This window comes from Carassius carassius, chromosome 35 (assembly GCF_963082965.1).
Source record: "Carassius carassius chromosome 35, fCarCar2.1, whole genome shotgun sequence".
Lineage (NCBI taxonomy): Eukaryota > Metazoa > Chordata > Actinopteri > Cypriniformes > Cyprinidae > Carassius > Carassius carassius.
This window is the reverse complement of record NC_081789.1, coordinates 5,947,368-5,965,214: the sequence shown is the minus strand read 5'-3', so window position 1 is coordinate 5,965,214 and position 17,847 is coordinate 5,947,368. Positions and strand designations below refer to the sequence as shown.

General features: G+C 41.7%; 1 protein-coding gene across 2 annotated transcripts in view; it reads left to right on the top strand.

The window, feature by feature from the left end:
• gpr158a (G protein-coupled receptor 158a) overlaps nt 1–17,847 on the top strand; it is a 126,229-nt gene that overhangs the window by 63,083 nt on the left and 45,299 nt on the right. For both annotated transcript variants that reach the window (XM_059524347.1, XM_059524346.1), the window contains exon 5: nt 951–1,019. In XM_059524347.1, coding sequence (XP_059380330.1) covers nt 951–1,019 — 69 coding nt within the window. The remainder of the gene's footprint in view (nt 1–950; nt 1,020–17,847) is intronic.

Below are 17,847 nucleotides of genomic sequence, written 5' to 3'. Positions count from 1 at the left end.
CGCTGTCAAGTGCTTTCTATTGGCCATTTGATTTCAGAAAGCATTTGACAGCTCACCTGTTGCCTCTTAATGGAATTCTCATTTTCTCTGCTTTAAAGGAGACATACCTGAGCCAGATGACATATATATGCCACAGTGACACACCCAGAGAGAGAGAGAAAAAAATATAATAATTAATACAAATAAAAATGGACACCTGTGGGTAATGTGACCACTTTTCTCATATTTTCATTGATTAGTATTTAAGTTTTCCTCCCCTGAGATAGCATTTATCAATTAAACATGTGTCCCATTTTATTTACACCAGGGATGAAACATCAATATTGCAACTTATTTGTAACATTAATTTAGCGCAGTATTCACTGTAGTTTTAATCATTGCGACATTTTAGGTGCCATATTCACTAAGAACTGCAGTTGACCGTTCACAAAGACCTTGATTGGCAGGCGATCTGTCCAATCACAACGCCGAATCCATCAGGACAGGAAAGTAGATTAACATCGGTTGACCTAAACTTGAAACATATTGTGTATTGACGTCTCTCCATGGTTGAAATAAATGTTCATTCATGTTAATTTCATGCTTTGAGATGACGATCTGTTACTAAGTTACACATAGTTAGTAGAATGTCTAAAGTGGACAATTAAAATAAAGTCTTATCAATGTTTTTTCTTATAGATAACTGGGATTGCACACAATGTGGATTACAATTAAATCGAGTAAATGTTGAGTGAATGTTAAACAGAGCAGGTTTGTTCTAGGGCAAGGCATCAGTTTGAAGAGAACAAAGATGAACACATTAGAATAGTCCAAGGAAAACGCATTTGTGCACAAAGGGATAAATTATACAATAGTCACAAATGAATGGCTTTCCGCTGACCCATTTCTAGCAAGAGAATAGTCTAAAGAGAGAGGTTTTCCAATGTGATGTTGTTTTTGATGTGTTTCAGAGTATCAGAGCATCAGGACTCATCCTGTTAGAGGCCATCTTGTTTGGAGCGCTCCTCCTGTACTTTCCGGTAAGCGCTAAAGATCACAGTCTTTTTTATTATGTACTTTATTACTTTAGGTGTGTTCAAATTAATGGCACTTTGGTGACTAATATCCTTAGACTTGTAGTGCAATGTAATGTTGTCATTAGATGGAGAATGTCTTTTTAATGGCACAAATTTAAGCATTAAAGAAATGTTCTGGGATCATTTTGAGTTGAGCTCTATGGACTCATGCCATAGTGTGTGTGCTTTGTATATTTATTATATTATATATTTAGGAAATATTTACATGAATACATTTATATGCATATAATTATTTTATATATAAATGTATTTAATATATAAACATAAAAAAATCTTAAATATATACATGCATGTGTGCATTTATGTATACATAATAAATATACACAGTATTACGAACACAATTTTTATTTTGGATGTGATTAATCGTGATTATCATTGCCCAGCACTATATATATATATATATATATATATATATTTTTTTTTTTTTTTTTTTTATTTCAGTTAACATTTATTTAAGGACTTCTCTGCCCTTAAAAGCAACTGTGTTACATTAACCTATCACAATTAAATATTTTTTCTGACTGATAGCTGTAGTTTAAAGTGAATATTGTAAGACAGGAGAAAATATCACCTAGGTGTCAAAATATTAGATCTGTGCATATGGTTTAGCAGTTTACATGTAGCCTATGAGAATGCGTGTGTTCTTTTAGAGCTGCATTTTCCCTCTGATTCAGTTTGTGGTATAATCTGCAGCTCAGAGACAGATAGATCTGCCCGCTCACGGCCCACCATGTAGCTCATCTGAAGCAGATAGAAGCTCTGCCTGTCTGTTCTGCTGCTATTGCTCCCAATCTAAATATAGACTGGAAAATATTCTCAACTCCTTCTCCCCCTCTTCTACTTTAAATAATTCTAGTGTTATCAAGAAGCAGAGATGTATCTCATCTTGTTCCCTTGGCATTCTGCTTTGTGGAGTAATGCAATTTTTTCAGCTTGCATCCCTCTCCTACTGCTGAGCATGTCACATACAATAACTTCACTCTACGGCGTCTGGAATAAGGCGGGGGATGTGGAGCGAGAGAGAGGGAAAACCGAATTACATGTGCACACACACACACACACATTTTTGGCAGCTTGTTCATCCCTGGCCAAGCAAAATTAGCGTGCTACCTGTGTTGGTTAATTTTGAACCATCCACAGATTCTCTTTATACTCCACTTCTAAAGCTTATCATTTCTTAAGTCACATTAGCTGCCAATGCCTAAAAGCTTCAAATTCTGGTAACTTCTCAGGTTTTACATTGTATAAGTATAGTTTTTAAGTTGCCAGCTTAAAGTGTATCAATTTCAACATTTACTGTTACTAGTACAATTTTACATTTTTAAGTTTCTTCTGTTAACATTAGTTAGTAAACTATGAACTAACTTTAATGGTCAATATACAACCTGTTCTCATAAAAATCTGTACTTCTGGGAACTTTTCTGCAACACCATTGTTACGAATCTTACTATACGTTTCACCGCAGTTTCAAAGAGAAATGTCCACTTAGTGGCGCTAAAACATGGGTTCAATGCATGAACCCTGGCATGTTTCTTTTCTTTCTTTTTTTTTTTTACGTTGAAATACGTAGGTACGTATTGTGTTTTTATTACGTTGCTTCAAGTACGTATTGCGGTGGTTCAGAATTCAAATGTCCGGGCACTGTCGCTAAAAGTTAATGCTCTGTCGATATACTCTGTCAGATTTCAAGTAGGTCTCCGTACTCATACTGTACAAACCTTCTGTCTATGAAAACCCATAGACATGAAGCTGGATATGTGCGATGCTAACCTGCAAAAGCATCAGTTTTCAAGTCTCCCAACATATTAAAATTGTTTTGAAGTCATAATATAATATTTTTCAAGTAATTGTTAATTACGCTTTATTAATTGAAACTAATTAATAATAACTAAGAAATAAAAGATGTCAGAGTTGTATTGCTTCAAGTGTTCCTTTTTTTGGAAACTGCAGTGATGTGTACTAACTTTTTTTATAGTAAAGCACTTATTACATTTTTGTTCAGTATCCATTTTAAAAACTATCGGTTAATTAATCGGTATTGGCCATTGTGGTCCAACTTAGCTATTTTTTATCAATAAAATCCACTTTCGGACAACCTCTTATCAGCAATTTTCTCCGTGTCATTACGCTATTTTGATTCAGATGCTGTTGAATTTTTGGTGATCATCATCATGATCACGATCCTTCTGGTTTACACAGGTCATCTTCTTCCCGTGTATTGCAGAAGTATTTCAGAAGAGCGGCCCCCTAGCAGGGAAAACAGACTGCTGAAACAACTCGTCAATGGCAGGGAAGCGTTGTGTCGTAAATGTTGAAAATTTTTGTCAATACCAGGGAAAGAGATAAAATACAGACAGTTACCAGAAAATCTGCAACCATGCCTTTATTTAAGTTGTGGCAACAGGTCATCTTTTAGAGTGCATTTGTTAAAAAAATTTCTCAGAGCTACAGTACATGATCCCATTAGGATATTTTGTAACATTTTTCTGATTACTGTGTGCCAAAATTATGGTATTCCATAATTAGCTTAGCTGCATTATTCAGCCAGAAATTGAGAACTAATGGAAACTGGAAAAAAGATCTGTGAATAGATTCTCATTTTGTGTTCCACTGAATACAACGACTTTCTGGTGTGTAATGGCATGGGGATGAGTAAATAATGAAAGTATGTTCATTTTGGGGGTAATCTACTCCTGTAATACTTGCTATCCTAAAATCCTGGCAGGAGCAACCGCGGATCTCCCCATTTTCAAGCATTTCACTCATTTATCTCCTTTGGGACGTGATTCTTCCCTTGTGCTTCAAGTCCCTCATACGTTTTACACACCTTCCCTCTATGCTGAGCATTTCCACCCTCCATTAATCTGTGTGAGAGCATGAATATCATGTACCTCATAGGAACATTCTTCACCTTAGGCCCTCTTTCCTTTCCACCAGCAGTTTCTACCTTTTATTCCTCCTCCGTCTCCAGTTTTCCACTTCTTTCACCTTTGTGTTCTAATGGCCTGCTGCCATCCTGACACTGGAGCCCAGCCCATCGGGAGGCTAATGACAAACACACTGCTGTGCTCTGGTGTGTTTTGACCAGCACAGGATGGGGTGTGGCCTTATGCTTTTGGTCGGTCCATGTCACTGCCTTTCTGTGGATTAAGTGGATCACAGGACACCCGTCGTTCTCCTGTCTGTGCGCCTTATGTTACCAACCCCTGTGAAAAAAGAAGTACACTTTAGCATACTTTTAAAGGGAGCACTTACTGCAGAAATTATATTCGTCAAAAAAAAAAAAAAATAAATAAATAAATATATATATATATATATATACATATGTAAGTGTGAACTGAATGTAATTTTTAGGACACTTATATGTGTAATTACAAAAGAAAATGCCCTCAGGCCATCCAAGATGAGTTTGATTCTTCAGCACAACAGATTTGTAAACATCACTTGCACACAATAGATCCTCTGCAGTGAATGGGTGCCATCAGAATGAGCGTTCAAATCACAATAATCCACAAATAATCCACGACTCCAATCCGTCAATTAATGGATTTGAGAGAAAAAGCAGCATGTTTATGAAAACCAGATTCATTATTAAAGCAATTTTAACTTCAAACCATTGTTTCTGGCTATGATGTCCATGATATTGCTTTCTCCAGTGATAATACATCTTGTCTGAATCAGGAGAGAAATATGCACTGATCAAGCACTGTTTATGAGTAAAAGTAGTCTAAAACAGATCTAAACAAATATGTTGGTACATTTTGATGTGAGGGGTCAACAGTGGATGGACATTTTCACTGGAGGACGCATTATTATTCAAAAGTATTTTGGCCAGAAGCATCAGTTCAAATTTAAACAATGCCTTTTTAGCACACACACACACACACACACACACACACACACACACACACACACACACACACACACACACACACACATTTACTGCAGTGGATCCATTGGTGAGCAAGTGATGTAATGCTTAATTCCTCATTTACATCTTGGATGGCCTATAGGGCAGGGTTGGGGAGTAACGGAATGTAACCTAGTTAAGTATTAAAATATAAAATATGAGTATTTAATTAAAGTTACATTTTAAACGGGTGGTAATCAAATAGCTATATCTGACAAGTGGTTACTTTCAATCTTAATGTCATATATTTTTCATACATTAATGTAAACAGAAATTGTTGACTGTTAGTTACCCTATTCATTCAATTCAGAAAGTTTGCACACCCCAGCTCTTAATGCATTGCCTTCTTGAGCATCAGTATTTATTTATATTTATTTTTTTTGTCATGAGTATGTTTTTAAAGATTTTTTTTTTCTCAAAGAAATCTTGTGTGTGTGTGTGTGGGGGGGGGGGGGGGGTGCACTTCCTGTCTAAGCATGTGGTTCTTAGCCAGAATAAGCTGCAGGTGTAAAAATAAAAAAAGTCTGTACACACACACCATACACTAACAACACAATCATGTCTCTTACTGTATTTCCCATCTTTTTTCTCTCTATCACACACAAAGCACAGGTCACATCCCTATTAACCTAATGTTATCAGAAATATCTCTGTGGATTTGGTGATGACGGGGAAGGGAACAGTGCATGGCTCTGACGGAGAGAGAACTCTTGACTCAGTGGGGGCCAAACTAGATGTAATTTACACGCCTCAAGACTCAGGGGACCCAACACTAGCCATTACCTCCTATTCCTGCCCTGAATGCGGGGAAGAGGAGCCAACTACTCCCCACACCTACACCAGACATGTTCACACAGACATTCTAACAGATTACAAACCAAATGGGATGAGAAGAGAGAAAAGAATGAGATGAGCAGTGAAAGATTGAAAATGGATGACGTTATCATCCCAAAGCTGCCTGTTCACATTATCACCATTCAGATTAATGTTAGCTAAGCCTTGAAAAGACTAGCACCTCTCACCTCTCAGACAAGCTGTTGTTATTGCTGTAAAATTACTTTCTAATTGACCCATCATAATCTGAAGTAACTTGTTGTAATAGTCGAATTCAAATCAAATCAAATTCTGTTATTAATTACTCACCCTCATTCATTAAATCCTTAATTCATCTTGGGGGCACAAATTAAGATATTTTTGATAAAATCTGAGAGCTTTCTGACCCTGCATAGACAGCAATGCAACTACCACGTTCAAGGCCCAGAAAAGTAGTAAACACATTGTTAGAATAGCCCACGTGACATCAGTGGTACAATCTTAATTTTATGAAGCTACAAGAATACTTTTTGTGTGCAAAGAAAACAAAAATAATGACTTTAATAAATTATTTCTTCTCGTCAGTTTTTGTTGCATGTTCACGAGAGTACCATAATGCATACATGAGGTGCTGCTGATGCAAGAGCATGTATTCTGATGTAGAACGTCCATCTCTCTTAGTTTATCATCTGTATTTTCTGATACGAACAAGTTAGGTTGGATGCAAGTCATCCTCTTTGTCAAAATCTTAAATCGTAACTTCATAAAATTACGATTGAACTATTGATGTCACATGGACTATTTTAATGATGTCCTTACTACCTTTCTGTGCCTTATACGTGTCAGTTCCCTTGCTGTATATGCAGGGTCAGAAAGCTCTCGGATTACATTCAAAATATCTTAATTTGGGTTCTGAAGATGAACGAAAGTCTTATAGGTTTGAAACAACACGAGGGTGAATGATTAGGGACAGAATTTTCAATTTTAGATGAACTATCCCTTTAATTCAAGATTTCTCATCTTATTTTGGAAGATAAAAAAAAAAAAAACTTTTATCATTAGAAAAACAACCATATCAATTAAAAAATCGAGCTACCAAATATATTACAATATATCCAAATGTGTAGGCCAGACTTTTCTTGCTGTGCACTGTCAAACTTACAGCATGCTATTGCACAAGCATTTCTTGACTCACACATACAAACACACCTGGTGAGGTTGTGTTCTCGCCTTCATGGACCAGAAACCACCAGTCTCCACTCTCCGTCTCCATCCTTAATCAGCCCTGCTCCAGGAATGACCTCTGCTGATGCTCAATTATTTGTGGTGTTTGGGAAAAAGGTGCACTCTCTCTCTAATCCTGCATTTGTCCATCTGGTATATGATACCATAAAAGCTTCCCAAGGGTCAAGGATGGATGGCATAAGGTCACTGCTAGGAGACTCAATAAAGGACTCAAAAGATCACTCAATAAAGGACCTTTGAATGCAGCTACATTAGAATCGCCCCAATGATTGATTGGATGGATTAGCTAGCATTATGTTCACGCATAAAAAGCAAATGTTTACGATGTTTCTTCTGCTTCTCTGAAGGACAGGAACCTCATGCATTATTAATCGCACTATAAAACGCACCTATACACACTTCTCACTACGTCTTCAAGAACATGAGGCAGTTTCTTAGAATATATGTGGGGTTCCACGAAAACTAATCCAGGATCAATAAGCAGATGGTCTATGTTCTGACCTTGAGCTGTCTGTCTCAATGATCTCTGCCTCAGTCAGCTTTATCAGTCATGCTTTCAAGTAAAAATAATAAAATACATGTATTAGTTATTCTAAACACCACTATTGTAAACTTTGTGATTTAGGTGCCTAACAAATGGTATGTCATGAATATGAGCCACTGTCATGTCCCATTACTTTTTTTTTTTTTTACATTGTAAGAAGCACAATTTGCTGATATGTATTTACTACGTTATTATATAACATTAACCTCCACTTGAAAAGTAGCTAAAGATTTAAACTCTCCAAACACTTCACTAAATGTCTTTACCTTCTGTATCTATCAGTTAATTATACAACGATTATGATGATTCTCCCAATCGATCCTTTAGTCAACCAATTACTCAAACAAACAATAAATAAATTTGACATCTAAGGTAAAAATTTACATTAATTCGATTCTTTGTACAGGATGATGGATAAATTCATTGCATTTTCACAATTTTCTCATTTACACATTTTAGTGTTCACTATAGTGTCAGGCTCAAGTATTCAATCATTTTGGCCAAGTGATTGTAAGAAGGAAACATCAATCAAGTATTTTCTTTAATTTATGGGGAAAATTAATTTGACAATAATCACAAAACTGTCCCAACTTAGGCTAATCTTTAAAAATTTTTGTTAATTTTATAAAATGTACATTCATTCATGGAAAGAAAATGACCCATACAAGACTGTATTGACAATAGAAATAAATAAAAAAACTTTTTAAAAACTTTTTAATAATAAAAATTTGCATGACTGAGGTCATCCTTTCACTGGCATTTATGGAAGAAAAGTGCTTCAATATGGACACAAAACCATATTTTGTGTCCAATTCATGGATTGCAAACCCAAGACTATGGAACTTCTGAATCATGCATCAACATTTGCATGGAAGCATTTAACGTCAGATTGAGCATTTCAACGGCACGATCCATGGCCTTTTTTACGAAGTGCCTGGAGATTGGTGTGGGGGTGTAGATGAGGAACACGCCAGCTAATGATCATGCATGACTGTAATAAATACCAGCATTCAGCTGCATAGAGAGCTTTGGACGTCATCTCTTCTGCTCGAGCTTTCACAGCCCAGCTGTTGCAGCCACATCGCTCCACGGAAACGGAAGTTCTTTATTAAAGCGCATTGTGAAAGTGCTGCCTTGATGAGGCGAGAGCGCTTGAGAGATTGAGTCATGCTATCTCAGCATCACTGCCCGGCATTCATTCCTGAACCCGTTAAAAGATGTACTCAGTACAAAACATTTGTAAATTTATTTTCAGAAGACATGTATTGAATGGAAGTGATGTCAATTAACAAAAAAAAAAAAAAAAAAAAAAAAAAATATATATATATATATATATATATATATATATACTAAAGATTTCCTTATGAAAAAAAGAAGTACAGAGTTACATACTTTTAAAAGTACTACTTATTACAGAAATAATATTCTTAAATGATTTTAGACACTTAATTGCATATTAATTTCAACTGAACAAAAATCCATAATGTTCAGTGCAGTTAGAGTCCTTTTTGACCAACTTATATTTTACATATTACTTAAACATATATTTTACATATAAACTTAAACGCACATGCGGTGAAAACAAGGGCCGGCTTTCTGTCATTTAGCAAGCGCTCTGTGTGTTTGTCAGTTGCTATCTGTTTGTGAGTCTTATTTAGTGTTGTTTGTCCACTGATAAGTTCCATTATGTCAAAGCTTCAGTCAAGAGAAGTTTTGGGTTAGAGCAGCCAGCGTTCGGGCTGTGTGTTTTTCTCTGCCCGCAAAAAGAAAAAGATATTGGGGTAGAGACAGTTTGAGTGTTGTCTGCTTGAGAGCGAAGCACAAAGAATCAGCTCTCGACGTAGTTGATGGCCCGTGTGGCGAGTATTTGTTACTGCTTTGATTCACTCTCAGAAGGCTCTCTTTGAGGAGGGAGCCTTCACTGGCGTTTTTTGCAGTGACGGCCTTGCTTTCGCCAAGGCAGGGCGGTGGCTGTGCTCGCGGGTTTTGCCTTCAGATCCGGTGAAGGGAATGTAGAGAAGCGAGTCCCTATCTTCTTCCTCAACCATCAGATCCGGCACCCGCTCTCTGGGTTTCAGAAGGCCACGCTGCGGTCCATCTCCATGGGGAAAGGGCACGACACTCTGCCTGTCTTTCTCCAAGGAGATTGATATGGAGGGTAACGATGATCTCGCCAGTTGCACAAGCATCAGTTACACAAGCATATTATGCCTGATATTATAATGAGTAGCATTAATGGGGAGTGGAGCTCGCGCAGTTGACTTTATGGGGGATGACTGCACTTTACCCACTGTTAAGCGGTCTGCTCTCGCTGGGCACGCTCCGAGGAGTGTCTCCGTGCCTAAGATCTTGCGATTGCGGTCCTGTTGCTGCTGAAGCACAGCAATGTGTATATTACATCATTTCGGTTTTCGATGTAAATCTTTCTACACCAGACCGTGTTTACTCATCTGGCTGTTTGACTACATTTAATTCTGAGGAATAAAATTAAATATTTATCTATGAAAAGATATACAGGAACTCTTGGGATAAAAATTTCTCGAGTGAGAGCACGTGTTTACCTCTCTTCCTTTGAGGAGGTTGAGGCAGTCAGCAATGGCTGCTGGGTGGGAGCAGTCCCAACGTACCGTGTTCCAGCCCCTCATTCTGAGAGTGTCACTTCTCTTACTCCGCAGAGTATAGAATCAGAGTGGCACTTCCAGGCCGAAGGCTTCTAGCAAAAGGCGTTTTGGCAGTAGTTTTCAGCGGGCAAAATACTGCCAAATGTGTCTCAGTGTATCCTATACACTTTAGTGAAAGGCTACAGAATCCATTTCGGTTCTCCTCCTCCTCAATTCAGCGGGGACTTTCCCACCCTGGCAGGCCCCATGCAGGCACTGGTAATGGAACAGAAGTAGACACTCTTTGAGGACGGAGGCCATCAAGGTGGTCCCTCCTGGCATAGCAGACTCTAGGTCTTACAGCCAGTACTTCACTCTTCTGAGGAAGAATAAAGGGTTGCATCTTATTTTAGATCTGTGTCTTTTGAACCAATCAGTCGGTGGACTGACGTTTAGCACACTCGCACACAAACAGGTGATTCTCAGACCAAGTCTGAGGACTGGTGTGTCACGATCAATCTAAAAGATGCACAGATCTCCATCCTTCCTCATCATATGAAGTTCCTGAGGTTTGCTTTTTGGGGCAAGTTCTTCCTTTGTCCTTGCACTCTCACCCCACATTTTCATGACTCGACCACGTAGACGACTGGTTGATAGTAGCTCAATCAAAGTGAAAAAAGTGATGTAGGTCTGCATTCGTGCCAATTGTACAAGCTGGCGCAACAGATCCTTTTGTGGTCCCAGCGCAAATTCCACTCGCTGAGAGCAATTCACATTCCTGGACTTCTGAATATGGGAGCAGACATCCTGTCATGGCAGGGGCCGAGCCCCGGGGAATCGATGCTTCACCCTGTGGTGGTGAATTAGATATGGAAAGTTTTTGGCCAGGCTTAGGTGGACCTGTTGGTGACTCAGATGACATTGCATTATCCCTTCTGGTTCTCTCTTTGACTCTCTATGTGGCTGAGACTTCGTCTGTACGCCTTTCCCCCATTTTTTCTGCTCCCAGGAGTCCAGCTGATGTTAGTAGTATGGTTCTCAGATCTGATTTCCCTCCTAGAAGAAGTTAATGCTAAGCGGTGGATCAGGATGCTATCATAAAACCTCAAGTCCTCTGATCTCTTCTCTCTTGGGGGTCCCCGCCTACTTGTCAGCCTCATGGCTCCTTCTCTCGCTTTAGCTGTGTTCTTCCATACTAGGCAGAGATTTGAAAGTCTGGCGGAATTAGCATATTCGTTCCCAAAGCGTCCTCCGACGCAGCTCAAGTTCCATAAGAGGAACATCTCAGGTTCTACATGTAAACAAGATTCCTCGAGGGAACGAGACACTGTGTCTCGGGGCCATACTCCTGGCATCCCTGCCAGCACTTGCTTCACTCCTAGAAGCTGACGTTGGTTTGAAGCTTCCTGGTCACTTTTAACCTCTTAACCCGCACCCAGAAACGGGCGCACTGAACTCCCATTGTTTGCACGTGTCAATATTTACAAATAGATTAAATGAAACGGGACAAATTTAATCTTGACAAATTATATATCATTATAAAGATCTAAGCCTCAAGCATCGATGACAGATCGCTGTTTTTCAATGGAAAGCTTATAAAGAATGTATTTGCTAAATTTGTGTAATCAGTACACATCGAAAAATTGAGAATAACAACGCAGTACATACCAGATTCGTCATAATAACCAGTCATAAACCCATTCACAGCTATAAATCCCAGTTTAGTTAGAAAGGTAAAGGTCCACTGAACGAAATCTCATGGAGCACATTAAGTACAACGAAGCAATAACATTGTAATATGGATGATAATTCCTTTGTTTACGTTTCAGTTCTTCAGGGACAGTATTGTTCGTGTCCCTTATGGAATAACTCACGCTCAGAGACTGCGTCTCGGTAGTAAAAAAAACGGCATGGTTTTGTAGCGTACAATGTCACAAACAGAATTAGATGATCCACAAAAAAAAAAAAAAGTGAGAGATAGGCGTAAGATTGTTTATTTGAATCCTGGCACTCTCTCGTGACACGCGCTGTGACGCACCGTTCATCTGATGGAGGCGGAACTTAGCGATCAGCTTTTTCTTTATTTGTTTTATTTTTCAACATTTTTCATATATGTGTGAGTGTGTTTTATGTTTGATTGTGCCTGTATCTGCATGATTACCATTTGTTTGAGCACAAATCAGCACGCAGTTACTGTGTAATCACAGCTATCAATGTGAACGCCATCTATATGAATAAAGTGTGATTATTATGGCGCATCTCTATGATTACCATCTCTATAACTGGCCACCAGCACGTCAACATGTGATAATTGACTATATAAACAGAAATCATTGTAAATGCTGCATTTCTAACAATCTCAGGATGTACTGTAATTGGCATACAAAGTTAAATCTTTTTTATTTTATTTATTTATTTTCTTAAATTATTCTTATTGTATTTTTCTAGTGCTAAAATAAATCACTTATATGATGTCTAAGTTTCTGTCTATTGTTTTATAATTGAAAAAAAAAACTATGTAGTGGTATGTTTAATGACTAAAATAGTTTTAAAACCCTTCAATACAGTTGGTAAATATTTTTTATATTTGGGGGTTGGGGGAATAGACATAGCCTCATAAAAATGGTTGCAGGAATCAAATTTTTCATGATATCGTAATAATAGAAACTCATGAGACATGTGACTTTCGACCCAGTACTTTTTTAGTTTGCTCCAGGACTGATTTTATGTATTTTATATTAAGTGTCTATAACTTTTCATATTTTTGAGCATTATCAACTGGTTGATAAAAAGTAAAGCCCAAAGGGTATTCTCTCCAAAGACACCAAAGTTATGTGTGTAACACCAGTGTTGGGGAGTAACTAGTTACATATAACGGCGTTATGTAATTTAATTACAAAATTATTGTAACTGTAATTAGTTACAGTTACTAAGAAAAAATGAGTAATTAAATTACAGTTACTTATGAAATTTTTAACGATTAAAAAGGGGATTACATTTGAATATTTACACACATCCACGTACAGATTTAACTGATTTATTTCCCAAATTGCACTGACTATTCTGAGACATACCGCCCTAATAATTTCCCGGATGCGGAAATACAGTCTGGTTCGTAGAATCCAGTCATAAAAATGGAATGCCTAACGCGGACGGAATATGCCGCATTTTGGATGACTAAATCAAAAGTAGGTCAGTACACTTGAATCAAACATGACATGGACTAGTGTCTGTGAATATAAAGCCCCAAAAATGCAATATATGACTTGCACATGTCACACCCAGGGGCTGGCTATGCTTTAACTAAGCCACACCCCTTCTCAACTTCCACCTCGAGGAGGTCCCCAAACCCGACCCAATGGCCAAACAACACGAGAACAAGTAAGTGATAAAACAATCTTTATTTAAATATTTAAAAATAGCTTGGGGAATAGGGAAAGGGCAACTAAAACTAAGCTCTGACTCGGCCCTCCAGATGGGCTATAGCCGGGAAGAGGTCAGGGAGCAAGGGGGCCACGGGGATCCGGGGCGTGGGGCTCGGGCCCCGGCCTGAGTCTTAGGTATCCGTAGCGCCCTCCTTCTTCCTCCTCTTCGCTGAATACAGCTCACGGTAAGTACTGGTTCACACAGTTCGTTCTCGAGGTGCCCACTCTCTTTCTCTTCCTCCACAGGCAACGGCTCTTCGCTGATTACAGCTCGCAGTAAGTACTGATTCACCCAGTTCGTTCCTTGGGTGCTCACGCTCTTTCTCTTTCTCCACAGGCAACGGCTGGGACACACAGGCACAGTTAGTTCAGCTTGGTTTTGCTCTCACCTCTTCGCTGATTACAGCTCACAGTAAGTACTGGTTCACACAGTTCGTTCCTTGGGTGCTCACTCGCTTTCTCTTTCTCCACAGGCAGCGGCTGGGACACACAGGCACAGTTAGTTCAGCTTGGTTTTGCTCTCACCTCTTCGCTGATTACAGCTCACAGTAAGTACTGGTTCACACAGTTCGTTCCTTGGGTGCTCACTCGCTTTCTCTTTCTCCACAGGCAGCGGCGTAAGTACAGGTTTCCTCAGTCTCTCCTCGTGTTACCCACTCTCTCTCCTTTTCTCTCCACAGGTATCAACTTGGGCACAATAGCACAGTTAGTTTGCTTTGAATGGCTCTCACCTCTGGGCTGGACACAGCGTACTGTAAGTACAGGGTTCGCTCTATTCCTCCTCGTGTTATTCACTCTCTCTCTCCTTTTCTCTCCACAGGTATCAACTTGGGCACAATAGCACAGTTAGTTTGCTTTGAATGGCTCTCACCTCTGGGCTGGACACAGCGTACTGTAAGTACAGGGTTCGCTCTATTCCTCCTCGTGTTATTCACTCTCTCTCTCCTTTTCTCTCCACAGGTATCAACTTGGGCACAATAGCACAGTTAGTTTGCTTTGAATGGCTCTCACCTCTGGGCTGGACACAGCGTACTGTAAGTCCAGGGTTCGCTCTATTCCTCCTCGTGTTATTCACTCTCTCTCTCCTTTTCTCTCCACAGGTATCAACTTGGGCACAATAGCACAGTTAGTTTGCTTTGAATGGCTCTCACCTCTGGGCTGGACACAGCGTACTGTAAGTACAGGGTTCGCTCTATTCCTCCTCGTGTTATTCACCTCTCTCTCCTTTTCTCTCCACAGATATCAACTTGGGCACAATAGCACCGTTAGTTTGCTTTGAATGGCTCTCACCTCTGGGCTGAACACAGCGTACTGTAAGTACAGGTTTCCTCTGTTTCTCCTTGTGTTACTCACTCTCTTTCCTTTCCTCTCCACAGGTATCAACTTGGGCACAATAGCACCGTTAGTTTGCTTTGAATGGCTCTCACCTCTGGGCTGAACACAGCGTACTGTAAGTACAGGTTTCCTCTGTTTCTCCTTGTGTTACTCACTCTCTTTCCTTTCCTCTCCACAGGTATCAACTTGGACACAAAACACAGTTACTCTGCTTTGGATGGCTTTCACCTCTGGGCTGGACACAGCGTACCGTGCTATCTCCGGAGATCTGAAGCACGCTCACAACATATACTGTACTGAACTAGGCTAGGGCCAGCAATCTCCTTGTCCTCCCACGCCGAAGTGCGTGAAGGCGGGGGTTTATCTGACAGGACACACGGCAATACACAGCAGCCCACAGCAATATACAACACCACGTCAAAATTATAGGTTTTCACAGCACGAAGACTCACCCACCACACTCAGTGTACGGAAAGGACACCCGTCTTCCTTCACTTCGCTTGGTTCGGATCTGGCGATGGAATATGCGGCCTAGCTAGTGATGTCGTCGTTGCGACTACTTCAATAAGTATTCCTTCGGCTCTCCCACCACACTATATTAGGGGTAGGGCCACCCTCCTCCTCCTGGAGAGATCTACACAACGCCAGGTCAATATACAGGGCACTTTCGACTGGCTCTTAGTACTCACATCAATGCCACTTCCAATCCCCTTTTTCACGTCGTCTCAGTTCGCCGTATAATCTGTTCACTTCTCAACCTTTAAGGTTCGCGATGTCTTCACAATCATACAATTCCAGCCTGAGGGAGAGAGAGAGTTAGACAGCTACCAGCAGCGTACCAAGACGGGCACAACCCAGTGCTTCACACACACCAAAGAGAGCTTCCCAGACTGTGAAATAACTTGGCCTTAAGTACTGCCTTGTCCAGCGTATCCTCCAATCACCAACCGCTGTCCCTAACTAGGCACAGGTGCATCGAATTCCCTGATTTTCCTTCTTACGGCGCTACCGGAAGTTCCGGTGTTCTGTTTTTCCGGTCCGGGCGGAAACACTTCCGGGCGGAACCAAACTTCCCGAATTTTGGTTCCGCCCCTAAAGATCGTCACCTTGTGACATCCTCCCCCGCCAATCCGTTCTAGTCCCTAGAACGTCCTCGGGCTGTCCACTCCCCATAGCGGGCAGGGGGTCGGCCTCGGTTCTCTCGCTGGGATCGTCTCACTGGTGAATCGGGCTCAGCTTGTTCAGGGGCTGCTTCTGGTTCTCTCGGGGCGATCGGGGGTGGTGCCACCACGGGTCTCCCTGGTACCACAGCCCAACCTTCAATCCAGGGGGCCGCTGGTACAGGTTCCGTGGGGACTTCTTCCACGGCTTCAGGGTAGTTAGGGCATGGGCGAATCATGTTCCGGTGCACCACACGGTCGGGGCCTGACTTCCCTTCTGGCCGGATGGTATAGACCGGCTGCCCCGGCCTCTGCTGCCGGCAGACTACATAAGGGGTGGCCTCCCAACGGTCACTCAGTTTCCCCTTCCCCTGCCGCCGATTATCTCTCACCAACACCCTCTCTCCTGGCAGTAGAGGGGCTTCTCTAGCAGTCCGATCATACAACCGCTTACTTTTCTCTCCTGCCGTCTGTATCCTTTTCGACACCTGCTCGTAGGCGAAATGCAAGCGCTGGTGATGGCGCCCCACCCACTCCGTTACACTTGCTTCCTCTTGGTCGGCTATCACTCCTAGGACCAGGTCAGTAGGCATTCGTATGTGTCTGCCAAACATCAGGTAAGTGGGAGCGTAACCCGTAGTACTATGTATACTGTTGTTATAGGCCTGTAGGAGGTTTGGCAAGGCACTCACCCAATCGTCCTGCCGTTGTTGGTCCAAGGTCCCCAGCAGCCCCAATAGGGTCTGATTGAATCTCTCACAGCCGCCGTTCCCCTGAGGATGATACGAAGTGGTGTGAGTTTTCGTGCAACCGTACAACTGGCATAGTTCTCTAATTACCCTGGACTCAAAGTTGGCTCCTTGATCGGAGTGCAGAAACTCCGGGCATCCGAACGTCTGGAAGACGGCCCGCCATAAAACTGTAGCGGTGGTGGTTGCAGTCTGGTCGAGGGTGGGGATAGCCCAAGCGTACTTTGTGAACAAATCCGTTATTACCAAGATGTTCTGGTAGCGATCTCGTGGTCGGCCCAGTGTCAAGAAGTCCATAGCCATGATATGAAGGGGGGCCTTCGCATGGATGGGTACCATTGGCGCTCGGACCTCCCGTCTGGACTTAAACAATATGCATCTCGGGCAAGCTTGAATTAGGGCGTGCACCGATGCCTCTAGCCCGGGCCAAAAGAAGAATCTCCTAAGCAGGGACACGGTCCTCTCCTGTCCCTGATGCCCCAACTGGTTGTGGTACGCCGAAACTAAAGCCGTTACCTCATCTGCGGGTACCACGATCTGGCGTACTTCTTCGCCCAACTTCGGGTCACTGACCCTTCTGCACAAAACGCCATCTCTCAGCTCCAGCCTGTCCCATTGCCCCAGCAGCCTCCTCCCAGTATCCGTCTGGGCTAACCTCTCCGCTGGCGTCAGCCGTCGGCCCTGTTCCAGCCATTCTCTTACCAGCCGCACATCTTGATCCCTGGCCTGTCTCTCCCTCCACCGACGGGGATCCCATCCCCAGTTCTCAGGCACGGCCTCTTGTCTGCTGCCTGGTGCCTCTACTGCTCCTACCATATAGCCCTCCTCCGGGCTGGCCCCTCCGGGGCTTTCCGCTTCGGGCAGCCTTGAGAGGGCGTCCGCGTTCGTGTGTTCACGCCCTGGTCGGTACTGTAGTTGATAGTCAAAGTTGGCCAGTTGGGCCACCCACCGCTGCTCCACGGCTCCCAGCTTCGCCGTCTGCAAGTGTAC